Source organism: Triturus cristatus, chromosome 10, assembly GCF_964204655.1.
Source record: "Triturus cristatus chromosome 10, aTriCri1.1, whole genome shotgun sequence".
Classification (NCBI taxonomy): Eukaryota; Metazoa; Chordata; class Amphibia; order Caudata; family Salamandridae; genus Triturus; species Triturus cristatus.
In genome coordinates this window covers 1,097,784,457-1,097,806,038 of record NC_140593.1, presented here as the reverse complement: position 1 = coordinate 1,097,806,038, position 21,582 = coordinate 1,097,784,457, and the positions used below count along the sequence as shown (strand labels likewise).

General features: G+C 43.5%; 1 protein-coding gene across 2 annotated transcripts in view; it reads right to left on the bottom strand.

Annotated features, from left to right (window-relative positions):
• Positions 1-21,582, bottom strand: part of PRKAR1B (protein kinase cAMP-dependent type I regulatory subunit beta) — a 679,190-nt gene that overhangs the window by 414,769 nt on the left and 242,839 nt on the right. For both annotated transcript variants that reach the window (XM_085629322.1, XM_085629323.1), the window contains exon 3: positions 8,266-8,436. In XM_085629322.1, coding sequence (XP_085485448.1) covers positions 8,266-8,436 — 171 coding nt within the window. The remainder of the gene's footprint in view (positions 1-8,265; positions 8,437-21,582) is intronic.

Here is a 21,582-nt window from a genome sequence, read left to right as displayed (position 1 = left end):
CAGGAAAGCATTTTCCTTAAAGGATGGCTTGGTAAGTAGCAGTCCAGAACTGGCCCCAGCAAGTACGTGGTTGTCACAAGTGAAAGGTTTTAAGAAATGTTCAAGCTGCAAAGCTTGCAAATTCGGATGCAGCAAAACACACTTTTTAAGTCCTTTTAAAACCATGCCTATGGAAATTAACAAAAGACTTACATGCAAAACCGAATTTGCAATTTACATTTTGGAATGTCCCTGTGGACTCAAATATGTTGGTAGCACTAAACTACCAGCCCACAAGAGGATTCTGCAGCATATCAGGGCAATCTCAAATAAAGATCAGGCCTATCCTGTGGCTAGGCATTTTGAGGGGAAACACAACAGCAACCCTGGCCTCCTTCAATATTATGTTATTGATGCAATTTTACCATTGAAACGTGGCGGCAATCGGGAGGCCAAACTTCGGTTACTTGAAACCAGGTACATTATAGAATTAGATACAAAGAACCCGAATGGCCTGAACTCTAGTGAGGATTTCTTCACATGTCTCTAGTTCTTTCATGGCCAGATAATGCCTCAATCACCGCCTGTAGCATCAATCATATTTTTCCACTTTAAATCTCTCTAAACCTGTTCTCTCTGGTAGGATACAATATGGGCTCATGCTGTTTTCCCGTAGGGAGCATGTAGTGATATGTTTTTAATAGGAGTTTCTTTTCTTTTTCCCTTTTTCTTTTTCTTTTCCACTCTCTATAGAGATGAGAAATAGTAGATAGAGGTATTTAACAGGCTTTGGGGTTATATATTGAGGTGAGATAAAGTGTATACCCTATATTTGTCAGCTGTGAATTGTAGCCTGTTTGTCAATAATTATGAACTAAAAAGTTCAATATCTCGACATGAAAGGGAGAAAACTAATGAAATTAATATGGGGTACATATAAGAAAAAGTTGCATTTTTTAACAAATGGTGAAAATATAAACAAAGAAAATAACGGAAAATATGTGAAAGAGCTCCAATCTTGAATTTTAAATAATTGATTGACAGTCTTTAAAAAACTCTGTTAGGTGGGGGATAAATGATAAGATGAGGTAGGAATCACTTGTTTATATTTGAAGAAGGGGCAATTTGTGTATTTATACATCAACACCCGTTTGGTTTATTAGCAGGGTATTAGGGGAACATTTTGGATGTTTTTATTAAGATTGGAATTGGATCTAATATTCATTGGCCCACTGGGGCGTGATTGGGGCATTTCAAGATTGGTAAAGATATTACGAATTATCGTAGTGCGCAATGAATCAACACATTAAATTTTGTTGGAGGCGATGGTTCATTTTATACAGTTAGGATATTTAAACAATATCACTGTATATACTAGAAGGGAATTTTTATATACATTTTATATTTCATGAACATTTATTTTTGATATAAAAATGCATACATATTTTTCTATCTGTATATATATCTGCATTATATTTATATAATTATTTATTTGTAAATATGTATATGTAATGTGAATCATCCACAATTGCGCACAATGTATTGTGTATTTTATACAGCAATATTGGAACTGTCGAAATACAGTAACTCTTCAATGTCCATGATGTGGTCATATCCGGTGTTGATTCCCCTTTAAAAACTGCTATTCCCCTTTGCAACGCGTCATGTGATCAAGGCCCGAGTGGGGGCTGAAACGCGTCATGGCGGACTGGTACAGAGAAATTTAAATAAAATCTCAGTGATTGGCACCGAAGTCTGGGTCCGTTCTTCGTCTTCCTAATCAAGGCAGCATCAGAGACGAATTTACATATATATATATATATATATATATATATATATATATATATATATATATATATATAGACAGTCATAGAACTGAATCCTGGTAGGTGCACTGTGAAATAGCGACATGCATTGATAGTGCTAAGAGATCACACCCTGTGAATAAAAGAGCTGTGAATTTGCAAGTCATTGTTTTGAAACGAAATAACGCCCATTATGAACAAGTTACTTACCTTCGGTAACACTTTTTTCTAGTGGATACAATATCTGCCTGTATATTCCTCACCTTTTGAATACCCCCTGCGCCAGCCTAGCTCTCCCACGTCGACGAGGACGTCACAATGGACAGGCTCCGCTCGCGGCACCGTATGACATCATCGGAGCCACAAAAGGACCTCATCGGCATGCTGACGTCAGTTCCACCCATTTTTTCTGTGCCACCGAGGCAAACGGGCGGACCGACACATTTTGAAATGTAAACATAGCATACCAAATATACGCATATATAATAATTCAAAAATGCATAATCAATAAAGGCATAGAGAAATAGCAACAGAATAAGCATTTATCATCATTAAAATATAAACATGATTAAGACATATTAAAATAAAATATTTTTGGGTAGAAACAGGTGGACAACGGGGAGGCGGGTGGGAGCGTGAGGAAACCACAGGCAGATATTGTATCCACCAGAAAAAGCGTTACCGAAAGTAAGTAACTTGTTCTTCTGATGGATACTTCTACCTGTGGATTCCTCACCTTTTGAATAGATTCCCAAAGCCGTACCTCTCCCGGAGGAGGGTGTCCACCTGACTAGACCAAAAAATCCTGCAAAACAGAGCGGGCAAAATGGCCATCCCTCCAACCTCAAAGTCCAAGCAGTAATGCTTTGAAAAGGTGTGGAGGGAGGCACAAGTTGCTGCCTTACAGATATCAAGAACAGGAACACCTCTAGCCAAAGCAGAAGAAGTAGACTTCGCTCTGGTGGAATGAGCTCTGATACCTTCAGGCGGTTCATTCTTGGCCAGGGCGTAGCAAATCTTGATGCACAAGATAATCCACCTGGAAAGCTTCCTCTTGTGCAGTGCCTTGCCTTTCATTTTCCCAACATAGCCCACGAAGAGCTGATCGTCCAGCCTCATATCTCTAGTCCGATCCAAATAAAAGCTGACAGCACTCTTAGGGTCCAACCAATGCAGTCTCTCTTCCTCCTTGGAAGGGTGAGGGGGAGGATAAAAGGTGAGTAAAATGATGGATTGTTCCATATGAAAAGGGGTAAGCACCTTGGGTAGGAAAGCAGCCCTGGTCCTTAGAACCAGCTTATCCGCATGAATGGTCAGGAAAGGAGGTTTCAAACTAAGAGCTTGAAGCTCACTTACCCTCCTAGCCGAGGTAATGGCAATCAAGAAAAAAGTTTTTTGTAAGAAAGAAGCCTCAACGGGCAAGAGTGAACAGGCTCAAATGGAGAACCCATTAAGAAAGTGAGTACGAGATTCAAATCCCACTGAGGCATAATGAAAGGTGTGGGAGGAAACTTATTTGTAAGGACCTTAATGAACCTCTTGACAATGGGGGACTTAAATAAAGACAGCTGGTCCGGTAAACATAAAAAGGCCGACAAAGCCGATAAATAGCCCTTAACAGTGGCTACAGCACAACCTTGCTGTGCTAAAGAAAGAGAAAACTCCAAAATATTAGACAACTGTGCCTTCAAAGTGTCAATGTCTTTCTCTCTCTGTACCACTTAACAAATCTGGACCATCTGGAATAGTAAACAGATTTAGTGGAGTGTCACCTGGATGATAAAATAACGTCCACTATCTCTGGCAGGAGAGAGAAAGAACTCAGGTTGCCCCGTTCAATCTCCAGGCATGAAGGTGCAAGCTCTTGCGGTGGGGGTGTAGAACCTGCCCCTGCGACTGCGAGAGGAGGTCTGCCCTGAGAGAGAGACGGAGTGGAGGGTGCGACAAGAGGTGAAGTAGGTCTGTGTACCACACCCTTCTTGGCCAATCCGGGGCGATCAATATAACTTGGGCCCGGTCTTGGCGAATCTTCCTCAGAACCTGAGGAATCAAGGGTATGGGAGGAAACGCGTAAAGGAGTTGCGAGCTCCAATTTATCTGTAACGCATCCCCCAAAGCTCCCTGCATCAGATACTGGAGACTGCAGAATAACGGGCAGTGCGCGTTCTCGTGAGTGGCAAACAGTTCCAAACGAGGAGATCCCCACATCTGAAAGATGCGATGGACCACCTCTGGATGAAGTCGCCACTCGTGATCGGCCGAGTAACGCCGACTGAGACTGTCCAAACGAACATTCAGCACACCGGCCAGATGATTTGCAAACACACAAATCCGTTGGCCCTGAGCCCAGGACCAGAGTCGCAGTGCCTCTCGACAGAGGTGATACGACCCTACACCTCCCTGTTTGTTGATGTACCACATCGCGGTAGTGTTGTTCGTCAGGACCTGAACTGACTGACCGCGAAGGGAAGGGAGAAAAGCCTTCAGTGCCAAAAGAATCGCCCTCAATTCCAGAAGGTTGATGTGAAGCAACCTTTCCTCTGGAGACCAAAGGCCTTTGACCTCCAGATTCCCCAGATGAGCACCCCACCCTAGAGTGGAGGCATCCGTGATCACTGTGGCCACCGGCGGAGGAGGCTGAAAGGGCTTTCCTTGAGACAGGTTGCCCTGCACACTCCACCAAGACAGCTCCGCTGCAGCTTCTCTGGAGATTCTGATATTCTCCCCGAGATCTCCATTGTGCTGATACCACTGCCTGCGGAGGCACCACTGGAGTGCCCTCATGTGCCAGCGCGCATGGTTGACCAACAGAATGCAGGAAGCGAACAGACCGAGCAGGCGAAGAACCTTCAGGACTGGAACAAACGCTCCATCGTGAAATAAAGGAATCATTTCCTGTATGTCGAGAATCCTCTGCGGAGGCGGGTATGCTCGGCACACAGAAGTGCCCAGTATTGCCCCTATGAACAGGCTGCGCTGAGAAGGCACCAGGTGAGATTTGGGTACATTAATCGAAAAACCCAATTTGAACAACGGATGAGTTGTCACTTGCAAGTGGTGCGAAACCAACTCTGGAGACTCCACTTTCAACAGCCAGTCGTCCAAGTAGGGGAAAAACAGGAACCCCTGACCTTCTGAGATGAGCCGCAACCACCGCCATCACCTTTGTAAAGACTCAAGGAGCGGAAGTAAGACCGAACGGAAGAACCGCAAACTGGTAATGTTGCGATCCCACCGTGAACTGGGGATACTTCTGATGTGACTTCAGTATGGGAAGATGAAAATACGCATCCTGCAGATCGATGGACACCATCCAGTCTTCCTGTTGCAGCGCAAGGAGAACCTGAGCCAAGGTCAACATTTTGAACTTTTCATGTCTGAGGTAAAGGTTCAAAATCCTGAGGTCCAAGATTGGTCTCAAGCGACCATCCATTTTGGGGATCAGGAAATATCGGAAGTAGCAACCCTGACCCCTTTCCTGCTCCGGAACCACCTCTATCTCACCTTTTTGGAGTAATGTAAGAACCTCCTGCTGCAAAAGCAGCAAGTGGGCTTCTGAACAACCACCCTGGCGAGGAGGGTAAGGAGGAGGAAACTCCAAAAATGGGAGGGCCTACCCATTCTCTACAAGATTCAAGAACCAACGATCTGATGTGATCAGTCTCCAATCTTGTAGAAAGTGGGACACCCGACCTCCAACTGGCCCAACATGTTCTAAGATGGGGGATCTAGAACTGCTTTCCTGATGTACCAATGGTGGCGGGAGGGGAGGTAGAGGAAGAGGAGGAAGTCTGTTGTCGATTTGCACCCCTGAGACCTCTCTTATTCTTCCCTCTGTATGATTTGTACAAGGGATTCTGCTGTTGTTGGCTCTGCTGAAATTGTTGGTGGCCACGAAAGGAAGCAGATCTTCCAAAGCCCCGATATGTTTTGTAACCATAACCTCTAGACTGCACCTGGAGGCCTAAAGATCTTGCAGTAGCTCTACTGTCTTTGAAACGTTCCAAGGCTGAATCTGCCTTTGAACCAAAGAGCATTGACCCATCAAAGGGCAAATCCAGCAAAGTCACCTGAACATCAGCCGAAAAACCAGAAGACCTGAGCCATGCCTGTCTCCTCGTAGCCACAGAAGACCCCATCACACGAGCCACAGAGTCAGCAGTGTCCATGCCTGACTGAATCACTTGACGTGCTGCGAATCTGAAAGGACTTCCAAGAAGTTGGCATGATCCTCCTCAGGCAACTTAGGAGCCAATTGTACAACAGAGTCCATCAATGCATGAATATATCGTCCAAGAAGGCAAGTTGCTTTAGTTGACTTTAGAGCCATACTTGCAGCAAAGAACACCTTCTTCTCAGCTTGCTCCATCTTCTTCAAGTCTCTATCACCCAAAATGGTAGGAAAAGCACTAGAAGACTGCTTTTAGCAAGAAGCTTGGACAACTAAACTCTCCGGTGTCGGATGTGATGACAAAAAAGCCAGATCACCAGGGGCAGGCCTGTACCATCTCGAGATAGAACGAGATACAGCCGGAGCAGACAAAGTCTTCTGCCAAACCTCCAGAATTGGATCTGTTAAGGCATCTGTAAAAGGAAGTAAAGGCTCAGAAGTTGATGAAGAAGTATTTAAAACTTCCGTTAGTATGTTGGACCTTATCACCGCAGAGGGAAGTTTAAGGCCCAATAAATCAGCCGCCTTCCTTATAACCACATGGTAAGGTGCAACGTCCTGTACAACACATACACCTGCAGATGGTAAGTCATACTCAGGGGAAGTATCTAGGCCACTAGCTTCCTGAAGGCCTTCAAACTCATCCACAGAGTCCACAATTTCTCCTTCCTTCTAATCTTGTAAATACTCCTCCTCCTCAAGCAATCTCCGAGCCTCTCTTCTGGAGCGTTGCTTAGGCAATGGCGTCGGTGGAGCCACACACGGCGCCAGAGAAAACACCAACGGCGTCGATGGAGGAGCCTCGACTTCGAACCTCGACGTCGATCGAATTTGAGGTGGAGCCGACTCGGCAGCTGAAGGAGTCCGGGGAGCCGGAGTGGACGATCTCGGAGCCGGGAAATGCCAAGCCGGAGTCGACGGCAAAAACGGCATGAAAGGAGCCTGGGGATAGTACTGAGGAACACCCAGGTTGAAAGCCAAAGGACCCAGAGGGCCTGAAGGAGCGCCGGATGGAGTCGAGGCTCTGGTAAATAATAGTCAGCCCCAGGAGAAGGAAAAGTCGGATATGGATCCATACCTTCCTGTAGGGGAGTCACCTGAGGTCGCACTGGAGCCTGCAGAGCCGGGGACGGCGCCCGCTCAGGTGAAGCCACACAGCCTGGAGAGGACCCACCCGGCGCCGGTGACATTGCTGGAGCCGGTGAATCTTCATGTAGCGAAGAAGCCTCTGAAACCAGCAACGCCGCAGCCGGAGATGGTACTGGCGTCGCTTGAGGAGAAGGAGTTGGAGAGATAAAGTCCCTTCAGCCGGAGTAGGCGACCTCGATCTCGACCTCAAGACCCTGGCCTTCGAAGAATGATGACGAGAGGTATGTCTTCCCTTAGTTTTGAAACCGGTCTTCCTGGAAGTAGCCATTCTGAAACAATTTAAGAGATACACAATGAAAATGGAGAGCCCTGAATAAAAACGTTCAGCGTCGACGGCGCAGAAAAAAGGGAACTGACGTCAGCAAGCCGACACGGTCCTTTTGTGGCTCCGATGACGTCATAAGGTGCCGCGAGCAGAGACTGTCCATTGTGACGTCCTCGTCGACGTGGGAGAGCTAGGAAAGAATTTTCCAGCGGAATGCTGGCACAGGGGGTCTTCAATAGGTGAGGAATCCACAGGCAGAAGTATCCATTAGAAATGGCTGTATACATTAGTGTGTTAAAAATATTCATAAATATTTTTAGTAAAATAGAATCATATTGTACATAGTACAAACGTCTTTTTCCTCAATTCTATTAGAAGAACACACTCCAGAACTCAGCAGATAACACCTATATATTACCTCTCAAAAAGAATACATTTTAGTCACCATGAATCCTCAAGTGACTCCATCAATAAAATCCATATACTGGTAACCAAGCAGCCTATAGATCTGTTGATTAACCAATTGCACACATACATTTTATACGTTTATCAACAATGGCTGCCCCCAATAGCTTGGTGGAAACAAACATCTTTGTTGGTTGCTTCCCCGGCCCTAATTGTCAGTGACTGTCTGAACAAGCATGGCATATCAAACACGTAACTGCAGATGCTTCCTGCTGGGAAAATACAATAAGTATTCACTCCCACACCCATCAGTCTTCCGCACTATTTTGATCTGAATAAAGGGTGCATTGTCTTCCTTGATTTCTGGTGTGTCTTTCAAAAGGTGAAAACAGAAATAACTTCAGCAAAAAGATTATCCAAGGTTTTTGCAACAAACAAGACTGAATATTTTCGAACAAAGAGAAAACTTTGTACGTTTTCAGGTTGTTTACCTTTCTGACATAAGATACCGCATCCTCTTCCGTATACACTTCTGCACTGACTCCTCCTCTTCTCGTACGGACTTTGACTGCTGGATTGTGAGGTGGAGGGGAGATTTCATCATCGTGAGAATCGGACTGGGAACTTGACTTGTGTTTAGCCAAAATCTGTTTGCTTTCTTCCTGTAAATTAAAATATTTTATTAAAATCCATATAAAGGACTAGAAAGCATTATTGAAACCCAAGATGACTTTTTCCTACAAAACCTTTAAAACATTCGGCAGAATGAGGACATCTTAGTCAACTTCCCTACTGAAATCCTAACCCAGCTCCACCACAAACTTTAAGAAATAATGCTATAATCCACCTACACTTTTAACTGCATCCAGATTATGAAAGAGAAAGGAGTTTGGACAAAGCATAAGAACTCCATTATAATCAAAGTATCTAATCTGAGCATTATCATATTTCAAGGGAAGATTAAAAAATCATGGAAAGTCTGGATGTGAACCAGATTCACATCTAGGAGGAACATACAAGTACTATCCTCTGGATATTCCACCATTTTGGATTAGTGCTCAGTAATTCATTGACCAAAAAGGGAAATGGGTCATTATTCGACAGCTGCACACTCAAACGCTGGTGAATCCCCAAAACACACATACCTTGTTGGTTTGGGAGTACTCATAAATATATTGATGGCCCTTTACTACCGAAAAATATACTTTGGTGCAATTAAGGAATAAGGCCATTCTCAGGATAGGGCACAAATAGGTACACACACATATATAGTGGAGTGTAGGGGAAAGGGTTTATTTGGTGATAAATGCAACCAGGGATACAACCTTGTATTTGCTGACCCAACTGCACGGTATAGTGTGTTGTACAAAAAGACAAGCAAGTGGCAGGACATTAAGTTTTCATGTCGGTTGGTTGATTGCAGAGTTCTTGTTCATCACACTACTTCCCGGAGGAGCCTTAGACTACGCGACCTAGCTACCCTGAGAGTCAAGTGCAGTAAGGATTGTATTTGGCCTAGTTTGCAGAGCCATATTAAGACAGGCCCCAGGTGACCAGTGGCAAAAGACCTCAATTGCCATGACTGAGGCCCAGTTGCCACTGTCTGCTCTTATGCGACCTGATTGTTCAGAGGATGCTGAATCACGTTCATATTGCCATAATGAGTATATATGGCCTAAACAATGATGCCCCCTACTTTTTAGGTGTCGCCTAATCCAGCGCATGCGCTGGTCTGGCCGAGACATTTAGTGTACGCCATCTAGAGCTTTCACTTTTTCCGCCTGCATCGCGCAGCCAATGCTTGTTTTCCAAGCTTTGGCCGCGCGCGCACACAACTCCCGCTTCTCCCCCTGCCCCACCACATATGGCGTCTCGTGCGCGCGGCCAATGCTTGTTCATTTATGGTATGAGTGCTCATTATATGGGAGTTGTGTTGTATTGTGTTATTGTACTTGTGGTTAATGTTCCTTTAACTATTGGAATGTTTGTGTTCGTAATGCCATGGTATGTGTTTGAGGTTGGAGGGCAACTGTGCCAGAGACGTCGTGTGCGGTTCCCTTTTTGGACCGTTAGCCTGCAATTCCTTCGAGAGAGTAGAACACCTTTCCTCCACACCCTCTTGCTGAACGGGTTACACTTAGTTGTTGGCTTCTCAATAAGTAACCTAAATTACTTTTTTAAAAACTTTTAAATTGTAGGCCTTTGGCCAGGACCCACACTCCGAAAATTGTTGCAGCACCTTTGTTCTATACTGTCGTGTTTTTGCCATTATCGCTTAGTGTGCTCACATACTGAGTCGAAAACGTATCACCGGTTATATATGTATAAAAAACTGATTGGCTGGTATTGCAAAAGAAGTGTTGTTTGCTCTAGATGCCACTAGAAAGAAACCGGATAGAGTGGAAAAGATCACGTTAGCTGTGGAGGTATGTCTAGGCAACGTGGAAAAAGAAGTAGCAGGGGCTGAGGCAACAACTAAAAAAAATTGGAGACCAAAGATCAAAAATGTGGAACAGCTTAATCCAAGAAGTGGCAAGATGAGACAGCTGTTAGAGGTTTGCAAGGAGGCCATGTAGGCAATGCTACATTGTGAATCCAAAATGGAGACTTTAGGAAATGCAGGAAGGAATGCTAATGTTAGAGTCCTGGGCTTACCTCTGGTGACTGGAGGAGGAAGGGATCTCAGCACTTTGATGCACTTTATTTTTGCAGATATTCTGATCACTCAAGATCACACTGGCCAACCTCTTGTTAAAAAGCCATATCATCTACACTAAAGGCTATTAAGTCCTTCCTAAGAAACATGAATGATGAACAAGTTACTTACCTTCAGTAACGTATTAGCTGGTAGAGACAAGATCTAGCCGCAGATTCCTTACCTTTGAATTTCCCAGGCGTTAGACTGGATCCAGAAGATTTTTGTGCAAGCAGTACCCCCGTGTGCCGATATATATATATATATGTATCCTTTATGCACATTAGGCCTAATTCTCAATGACATCTGATGGTGAGCAGCCGGAGGTGACAATTATGAAGAGGCTCAAAAGGAGCACACATCAGAAATGTGAGAACCATATTAAGGTCCAACTGAAGCATGATGAAATGGGAAGATGGGAACATATGTATGAGACCTTTGATAAACCTATGTACAATATGGAACTTAAATAAAGAAGGTTGGTCAGGCAGCCGCAAAAATGCAGACAGAGCAGAAAGGTAACCCTTGAGAGTACCGAGAGCAGAGCCCTGATGGGCAAGAGTAAGGATAAAAAGAAGGATATATATATACTTGTACATTTAAAACGCAACCCATATCCACCCTAAACCCAAAAAAGGCCCACCTTAAAACCTTTAAAAATCCTTTACCATATATATAGACCTAGAAGAATGAGGGGGGAATAGAGAACTAAAATTAGGAAGACTGGAATCTAGGTCTATTAAATACGAGTGAGGAGTTGGGGGTTCACCTTTAGATCAGGATAAAATTTAAAGGTTTATGTACATTGTATAGAATGGCATGCATAGACCATACAGGGCAAGATTTCTCTATGCGATTAATGAGTTTAGAACAAATTGACATACTGAAATGAACTAAATAATTAATGTAAATTGTTTTACTTTTTTTTTTTTTATTTAAGCCCATATAGGGCAAGATTAGGAAAGACGCGAGTGTTCACATACACAGAATCATGTAATGCCCATCCAGGGCACTATTCACACAGTTATATGAGCCCACACAGAGACATAACTAGCGGGAGCATAATGAAATGAACTAAAAAGCATAAAATCAAAAATGTCATGAATAGCAAATGTGAATTGCAAATGTTTTTTGTTGCATGCAAATAAAATGTATTGTAACATAGATGAATGGCAATGTTACAAGATGGTGCTGACTGAGAATGTAATGGAATAAACGAAGTGCATAGAATGGCGGCCGCTAACATCGAAAAAGGGGCATAGCCGAAACAAGTTTGTTGGAGAGAACATGAATCATTCAATAAACTGGATAATTCTTCCCCGTGAGTGCTGGTCAAAACTTTCTTTCGAGTCTGATATTAAGTGTGTTTGCCCGCACACGACACAGCATCCGCTCGAGAGTACGGAAGCGAGGGGATCTTTGGAGCGTATATGTTAAAAGGAGCTTCGGCACCGCCGCGAAGAGAGAACAGCACTGAGACGTTGTGGAGAGATTGCCAGAAAGCAGGGTCGGTCGAACGAGATTCCGACGAGAGACCTCTCACCGGTGATTGCGATTCTATTGTACCTTAAAAATACCCGCTACAGAGCGAGGGTAATCAAGTGCACAGAGAAGACTAAATCTACATAGAACTGATATGTTTAGCGAGGCGGCTCGCCAAGAAACGGCGAAAGACATCTTTAAAAGGAAAAAGCCTGTCAATGCAAGCGAGAACAGCAGAACCCCCATTGGAACGAATGAGGACCTAAGGAGTAAATATACCAAATTAGAAAGACTGTACGAAAGAGAAACAAGAAAGTGGACGGATGCCACTTTGTTACAGCATTACATAGAGATTACCAGGGTGCCTGAGTATATACACAGTTCCAGCCTATGAAAACCCAGATCCCAAACTGCTAGAAGAATGGGCAGAACATACGGCCAATTCTTCAAGAGGCATGCTAGCAATGAGATTGAAGAATTGGAATTAGAGATCGGGATACATCTAGACAAGGCAAAATCAGAGGAATTACGAGAACAAATGAAAAACCGCCGAACCAGCTACGAGAAGAAAGATCAAACAACAAAAACAAGTGAAATTTGAAAGAGACGCAAGGGACTATAAGCAGTGGAGAGTTCTGACCTTTGCAAGAGAGTATGATGCTCCAAGACGAGAACTAAGGAGTGATGTGAACGCCACAGTGGTTGAGCGAAGAGAAACCTCAGAATCGGAGGTAACTGATGCAGAGCAGTTGGAGGAGGAAGGGGCAGTAGGGGGATCTGGTCCACGCACACAGACACCTTTAACACGAGGAATTCTGCCTAATCTGGCAAACTTGGCTCCGTGGAGGAAAGAGCAAACCTCCGGAACACCAAGGAAACGGACAGCGTGGAGAGGAGGCTGGAGGAGGTACAGGCAACACTCTGAACCGAACCACACGGAGCAAACGAGGAACCAAAAAGAAGTTGAAAATCTAACAATCATCAATCTGACATCTAAAGAACTCACCAAAACAGAGAAATCCGTATTACCACTTGGATTGACGTTCTGCCCAACAAAGGACTTTGAATATACACAGACAAGAATAGACTTGTTAAAGTTCTCAAGAAAATTAAAACTCTATAAATTCTTCAAATTGAAAGGTCAAGGAACGTTGAGCTGCATACAAAGACGGGAACAAACTATGCTTGAAAACTTAACTGAAACTCTAACAGGAGAAGATCTACAAACACTAGCACTGTTAGAAGAACTAAAATCCGAAGGCTCCTTACAAACAACGGACATACGGGATAATATAGAGGGGAGAGCCTAGGAATAATTTAAATAGGAGGTTCCACCAAGTTCAAGCAGACATCTAAATTTATGCCTCAAGTACCTGTGGACGCCATTGATGTTTTTGCAGACAGTGTCAATAAAGCTCTCCTGGGTTTTCGCCTAGGGAAAAACAAGAAACAAAAGATGAAAGACAACACAACGCCACAACAAAGACAAGCGCTAAGTGACTTAGCAAGGATGACACAATTGTTTATAAACCCTCAGATGAAGGAGGAAACATCATCTTACAAACCAAAGACAACTATTGCAAGGAAGCACTTCGATAACTTAAGGATAAGACAAGTTATACGGCAAAAACGAGAATTGAATATGCCAACAGCATAACGGAATTTTACAATCTGAGTCACAAGTGGTATCAGAGAGGGATGCTATCCAAAGATGAACACAAATTTTTACGAATATCACACCCCAGGCTACCAATGTTTTATCACCTACCTAAGATCCACAAGAATAGGACCCATTGCCTGGACGCCCTATTGTTTCACAAATAGGATGTCTCATGAAGAACATGTCAACATATTTTTTATTCCCATTTGTATCAGAGTTGACATCTTATACAAGAGATACCAAAGATTTCTTGCGGCAAATTGAAGGAACAACATGGGAATCGGATTTTTTGATGATTACACTGGACGTTGCTAACCTGTACACATGTATAGCACATGAAGAAGGACTAGAAGCTGTAAGACATTTTATTACAAGTCGTCCCCTAAAATACTTACAACACAATGAGTTGCTGCTGGAGTTCGTCAAGTTCTGTTTAAATATTAACATTTTTATCTTTCAAGGACAACTTTATAGACAGATACGGGGGACTGCCATGGGCACCTGCTTCCCCCCAGCTACGCAAACTTGTTTGTGGGCTAGTGAGAGAAGTGGGTGGCATGGTCGGACGTCTAAGACAACTGGGTTGAACGGATAATCAGTTGGCAAAGGTACATAGATGATTTATTCATTAAACGGAGAAGAACAGTAGAGTCAGCAAAGCAATATATTTCCTTCCTAAACAACACTATCAATTTAAAATTCACGAGTGAAATCCGCTTGGAGAGGGTAAATTTCCTTGATCTACAGGTATTCATCTATGGGAATAAAATCTGTACTTCCCTTTATAGAAAACCGACTGTGGGCAATTCAGTACTGCTCGCAAATAGCAGCCATCCTACAAAACTGATTAATAGCATACCTCATGGTGAGCTTTTGCAACTAAAACGCAACTGCTCAAGAGAAAATGATTTTCAGGCAGCAGCAGAGGAAAGTATAGGAAGATTTACGATGAGAGGATATCGTAAAAAAACACTCACAGATGCCATGCATGGAGTGAAGGAGAAAAGAAGAGAAGACTTACTAAAAGATAAAACCAAGGAAAGAATAGATAAAACATAATAATTTCAGGATGATTACCAAATTCTCTAATACTGCCAAGAGCATCAAGAATATTATGCAGAGTAAATGGAAGATCCTGAAAACAGATGTCATCATAGGGAAAGATTTGCCACCACATCCTCTTATCACATTCAGAAAATATCGCTCAATCTGTGATGAAATAGTGGAAAGTCGCTTAGAGAGGCAACAACAGAAAGGGGCTGCCAAATATTTGAAAGGCTTTTTTCCTTGTGAAAAATGTAAGGCCTGTACATATAGTAGTAAAGTTTCCAACTCCATTGTACCAGGCCTAATGAAACCTAAAGAGATAAAGAAATGTATGAATTGCCAAACAGACAACACAGTATATTGCCTCACATGTGCGTGCCAACTAAAATATGAAGGAAGCACTAATCACCCGGTAAAACAAAGGATCTTAGAACACATGAGGGCAATCAGTAAGAAAGATGCCACATACCCAGTGGCTAGAAATTTTGAGTCTCATCACCAGAGCAACAGAAACCTGCTAAAATTATTTTGTCTAGACCACGTACATCTAGGAGAACGAGGGGGGAATAGAGAAATAAAATTAAGACGATTGGAATCTAGATATATCATAAACTTACAAACAAAACTACCCTTTGGTCTAAATATGAGTGAGGAATTGAGGGTTCACCTTTAGATCAAGATAAAATTAAAGAAGGTTTATTCACATTAAATAGAATGGCATGCACAGCCCGTACAGGGCGAGACTATGCGATTAATGGGTTTAGAACAAATTGACATACTGAAATCAACTAAATAATTCATGAAAATAAAATAAAAAATCTTGTTTAGAATTTAAGCCCACATACGGCAAGATTCTATGTAACATACATGAATGGCAATGTTACAAGATGGCGCTGATGCATGACTGAGACTATTGAGTCCGTCTTTAGTGTTGTTATCATGAGGAAATGTAATGACATAAAAGAAGTGCATAGAATGGCGGCCGTAACATCAAAAATGGCGTATAGCCGAAATACGTTTGTTGGAGAGAGCACGAATCATCCAATAAACTGGATAATTCTTCCCCGTGAGTGCTGGTCATAACTTTCTATGGAGCGGTCGCCAGTAGGTAGTTATAGTTAGGACCAAGTTTCCATAGGAAGATAATTTTTTGTTTTGCTTATAACTTTGGCGTCGTTTGATGAATCTTCATGAAATTGTCCAAACTAATTCTTTGTTCATATCAGCTCCTATGTGGGAAGTTTGGGGGTGATTCATCAAGGAGGGGCCGAGAAAAAATGGGGGTCCCAAAAAGTGTTTTCTCCATGTTAATTTCCATAGGCAACTTTAGACAAGGCTACAGGTCGAACGGGTGAACGGAATTGCCCCAAATTTGGCAGGGAGAAGGGACTTGGTCTAGAAAGAATGCTTTTGTTTATTTGGTGTAAATCCGTTCAGTAGTTTTGGAGAAGTATCGAAATTTACAGATATCGATATTTGGGAATTCTGCCATCTGATTGGCTGAGGCGTTACGAGCTTGCTGCTTTTTGGTTGTGAGCGCTGCAAGCAGTTGCAACTAGGAAGGGTTGGCCGCTATTTTGTGATTCCATTGAAGTGAGTAAGGGGGAAAAAGAGCAAAAAGAGTAGGCAACAGGAGGATAGGAGCACTCTAACCTCTGTGGGGGAGTGTGAAGCGAAGTAGTCACACCTACCGGTCTGAAAGTGCGGTGTTGCTCAGAGTGACATGGTGCTGAGATGAGATGCTGCTACAGTCGGGTATGAAACCTAGAGCCTAAACCGGGAGGTCATTGCTGTAAAGTGATGTGCTCTGGTGTTTGTAGGATACCTGTGGAAGTAGTGTTAGTAGGCGTTTATACCATACAAGGAGTGGGAAGCGAACTATTGAGCTCTACCGTGCGTTTATACAATACCGGAAGTGGGAAGTGAAGTACTATGCCTACCGGTGTGAAGACTCGGAGATCAAACCGAGCTGATTGTTGTAAAGTGATGGGCTGTGGGCGCTGTAGCATACTGGCCGCTGTAGTATAACTGTAAGTAGTGTTAGTATGCGTTTATACTATACAGGAAGTGGGAAGCGAACTACTCACCCCTACTGGTCTGAAGACTTGGGGATTAAACCGTGAGCTTATTACTGTAAAGTGATGTGCTCTGTGTACTACTTCAATGTATGTCATAGTACAATGTTAGTATGTAATGATACTATAATGTAAGTATGTAATGTTAGAATGTAGGGCTGTCATGAGGGGAATCTTGGGGAGTTTGTACATGGTGCTGGAGAAGACGGATGCCTTAGTGTCTGGTCCTGTTGGTGGCTGTTTAAGCGGTCTTCTGTTCCTGCAATAAATCTACTTATCGGATCCACTGCTGTCTTCCTGTTCACTACATAAATTTGGCGACGAGTGGGAGAAGGTGAAAAGAAGGCAGCACTCACCAAGATTTTGCGCTTACTTGCATTGTGCTGAAGACCCGTTTTCTTGGTGAATCTGTTTCTACTCATCCCAGGGTCATGTGCTGAAGACCCGTTTTCTTGGAGAATCTGTTTCTACTCATCCCAGGGTCATCGGCTGATCGAACTATGTGATCCTACCTCTGTTAGGATTTATATTTTTTGATTTTGGGCTTCCTCTGCCTCTTCATTACACTCTCTTTGCTGTAACACACGTGTGCAAGTAGTGTTAGTATTCGTTTATACTAATTCTATAGTTATGCATTAAACAAAGCATCATGGTCCCATGGAGCGCCACCTCACAGGCGCAGGTCATACAATGTGCCGGGGTGTGCAAGCGCGGGACATTTATGTTTGCTATTAAAGGGCGGGAGCATTGCTTGCACCCTGTGATAGTAAATTCTTGTTTGCCTCGTTGAAGCGAGAGGAGGAAAACCTCGTATCTTTTCAATAAAGCGGAACCGGATGGTAAAAATGGAGAAAAAGAAAATCAAGCGGGGACTCACCCGTTCATTTAAACAAGCCCATTGGTGGGTAATGTTCCGGGGCCAATCCTATTATTATATTGCGAGGTCTCTGCAGCACTGGGGATCTTAATCTCACATGTAAATTAGGCACGGACGGGCACAGAGACATTTTGCAGACTAGGGGATCGTTTACGAATTGTTCGGGGGGCTTCGAGGCCAACTCAAGACCGGGGATCGGCAACCTCCGGGGCTTTATTTAAATATACAGGGTGGGCCTCGCCAGTCCTTGAAGCCTCGGTGGCCCTAGGAAGTGCCTTATTGGTTCTGAAATCGCACGGGCAGTACTCATGGTGTTATAAAGTGATACACTCATAGAACTCTTGCTGTTGTACAATTACCCAGGCTTCATTTATTTAATAGTCTGTTGGTTTATATTTGGTAGGTGCACCGGAAAATTAAACAAAATTTCCCTTATAACCTACTATCAACCGCCGATTTTCACAATAAACTACAGACAAGTGTTGTCAGAAAAAGAAGACCCATACACTCAGTTATTTATTGGTAAAAAAACTAACTTTTATTAACACAACACAAATAAATGGAAATGTAACTTTATTCGAACAACAGTAAAACATGAAAGAAGTGGGTGGGACTCCTCTGGAAGCAGCGTACAAAACCTGCAAGACAAAAAAGAAACATAAGTATGTGTGCCATGTCTAAGAGAAAAAGAAAGGTAGTGAGAATAAACGGAGGAAAGTGAGAATGGGACAGAGAGCGAGTGGATGCAAGGGAGAAGGGGAGGGAGAGTGAAGAGAACAGAGGGAGGAGGAGACAGAGCGCCGGCCTACTGTACCCAGCCCTCACTGTTCACCTCCCGTCACCCGTGTGTCTGAGATGCTGGGGTCCGCGAGAAAGAGTGCGGTCCAGCAAGTCATAAAAATGAAACAGAGATATGAATGAGGCCAGAGCTTACATTATTATCTCTGGCAACACCGCTTGCCTGCACCTGTGCACCCAGGCTGCTGCACCCCAGCCCCTTTCTCCGCTCTGTGCTCAATTGCAGCTCCTGCGCGCCGAGGCTGGACTACTCACCTGCCACAACCGAAGTGTCCAAGGACGTGCCAATGCGAGCTCCAACTCCGGGTTGCCGCTATCACAGTGGCCCAGCAGGTCTCCGGTCGGGGACGGTGTCTTGATACAACGGTGGAAGGTGTCAGAATGAGCAGGGCATCATCACGGGGTGAGCACCCGCTCGGCCCATTTTGGCTCCACTAACCCAGTGTCTGAAAAGGGAGAAAAAATATAATGTTGGAAACGTCTTGAGGTAAATTAAGGTTTCTTTCAACATTAATAGAGAACACCAGTTGAGTGCATCCTTCCTTCTTGAAGTACGATCTTCGAACTGTTAGTGGTAATCGTGGTTCAAAGAGGAGTTGGAGTGCACGAGAATACACAAGGTTAAATAATAATATGTTATGCCAACGTTCTCATACAAAGAAACAGAGCGCATGGTAAAAGCATAATGTGTGCGTTAATGCAGTAGCGCAAGCCTGTGTGCATGTACACTTAGTAATCAGCTCACTACAGTGCCCCAAAAGCCAACGCCACGTGTCTGTAGGGCAGCGTTGCCCGCTGGCACAGGCCTACAGTACGGTCCAGCAGGTCCTTAAGATGAGACAGAGATGTGACTGAATGAGGTCAGAGATCACATCGGTACGCAGGGTAACATCGGTTGTTCGCACCTGCGCACCCAGGCTGATGCACCCCACCCCTCCCGCAGCATCGCGCTCAATCGCAGCTCCTGTGCACCCAGGCCCCACTGCTCACCTGCTGTCATTGTGTGTCCAAACACGACGGGCAGCAGTGTTCACAATTCTGGTGCAGTGTTGATTGCGACGATGGTGTATGCCTTATGGATCCCTTTTTTTATTGCGCATTGTGATATGTCAGGTGGATGCGGCCATATCACTTGAGGCAGCGTAGAAGAACTGGGACATTTGGCGTCGTCGTTATAATATTTATACGTACGCAAAGTGGGCTGGGCTTGCGTATGCCAGGCGAGCGTAGGGGTGTGAATAATAGTTCCAGGGACCTGGGCGTTGTTCAGTTCCTCCCTGGCCAGGAAGTGTACTTATGTGTGTTTCTGTTGCAGCTTTGACGTCGCAGAATGCGCAATTTACATTAATGTAGCATGTACCGGGAGGGCGGCAACTATCGCTAATGAGATGCTGTTCGAAAACATTGAATGGCCAACATCACATGTCGTTGTCAAGGTTGTGGATATGGGCAGACACTCATGTCAATGGTATGCAGTATTATTGAAAGTGTTGCTATCGTGAAGCGCACACATGTGAATGTGCTCGGATGGAGGGAGGATCAGCAGTGAGGCTACGTCATAAATAGTGATAACGTTCATAATAGTCAAGCAATGCATGCCAAACGTGAATCTGAAAGTCTCACATATGACACACTACTATACTGGTAAAGTCTAACAACAGAGAATACAGCAATACTAATGTACACATTACTGTTTACTATTTGTCACATGTGATCTAGGATGTGCACTCTGCCCGTGGCTGATGATACCCCTTCGGGCCAGCAATACCCAGGCCGAAAGGCAGCACAATAATGTGCGCACACACACACCAGGGACATCGTGTAACACACATTTGATTTTTGATGTAATGTTTGAGATGCATAGCCATCACATGTGGAAGGCTAATGTACGGACCATGAATATTGATCAAGATGATTGTTGCATGTTGTGTGTAGTAGAAGATATGTGTACACAGCAAAAAAAAATTTCAAAAAAGTTCTCTAAGCAGAAGGGGTGTGTCTCCTCAAACGCTGTAGAGAGAATGACTAAAATGAGTGGGGTCCTCAAACTGTTACAATGGGAAATGTTATGAACTAATCAAATGCTTTTTTTTTTAAGGTCACATGGCAATCGCGCATCGATGGCGAAAGGAGGCCACACCTGACAAGATTTTGAGAAAATATATTTATCATAATATGAGTTTTACAGTTAGAAATATATAAATGTTTAAAATATTTTAGATTATCGATTGCTCTCATATACAGTTGAAAGTTATTTAGATATAGTTTTGAGACATTAAAAAAACCCGAAGGAATAGCGTACCCGGCGCGACACCAAACATCTATGACGTAACACAGGGCCTGGCAGCGTGCACTCGTCGCATACGCAATGTGCAGCGGGCGCGACCCCATACGTACATGACATAACGCGTGGTTTGGTACTGCATACCCGTCGGATACCTATGTAGCAGCTGGCGCAAACTCGTACGTATATGATATAACGCGGGACGCAGTGCCACAAATCCGTCGGATACGAAATGCGCATCCATTACGAGTTTAGCAATATGGCGGATAGGATTCACGTGGTGATGGAGCTTGGTACACTACCGGGATGGGAGTGCAGTTTTCTCCCCCCCAAAAAAATATATATACATTTTTGGGGGGGAAGATATAAAACATTACTTAATTTTTAAAGTTAAAAAAAAGGAAGTATAATAGAGTTCCAAAATATTACAAAAAAAATAGAAACATTAAAATATGAAATTAACATTTAAAAAGCCTTCGAAATTCACTGAAAAAAACATAGGTTTTACAGACGTTATAGTTAGGAATTAGCATTTAAAAAACCTTTGAAATTCACAAAAAAAAAATAGGTTTCAGGGACGTAGGTTTCAGGGACGTTAAATTTAGTTGGACATTTGACTCCAGAGAAATTCACCTGTTATAGTTAGCTGAGCTAACTATAACTCGCGCGCCCGCAATGCACTGCTGATAATGTCACATATTACATCACTCATGACATGGTCAGTGACATCACTGATGACATCACTGATGACATCTCAAATGACATTACTGATGACATCATCCACGTGATAATCTGATGCACATACTGATGCCCTAATATAAACTTTCTAAAATGCAGACTACAATTTTTGAATCTATACACACAACAATGCCATATACTACATACCACTC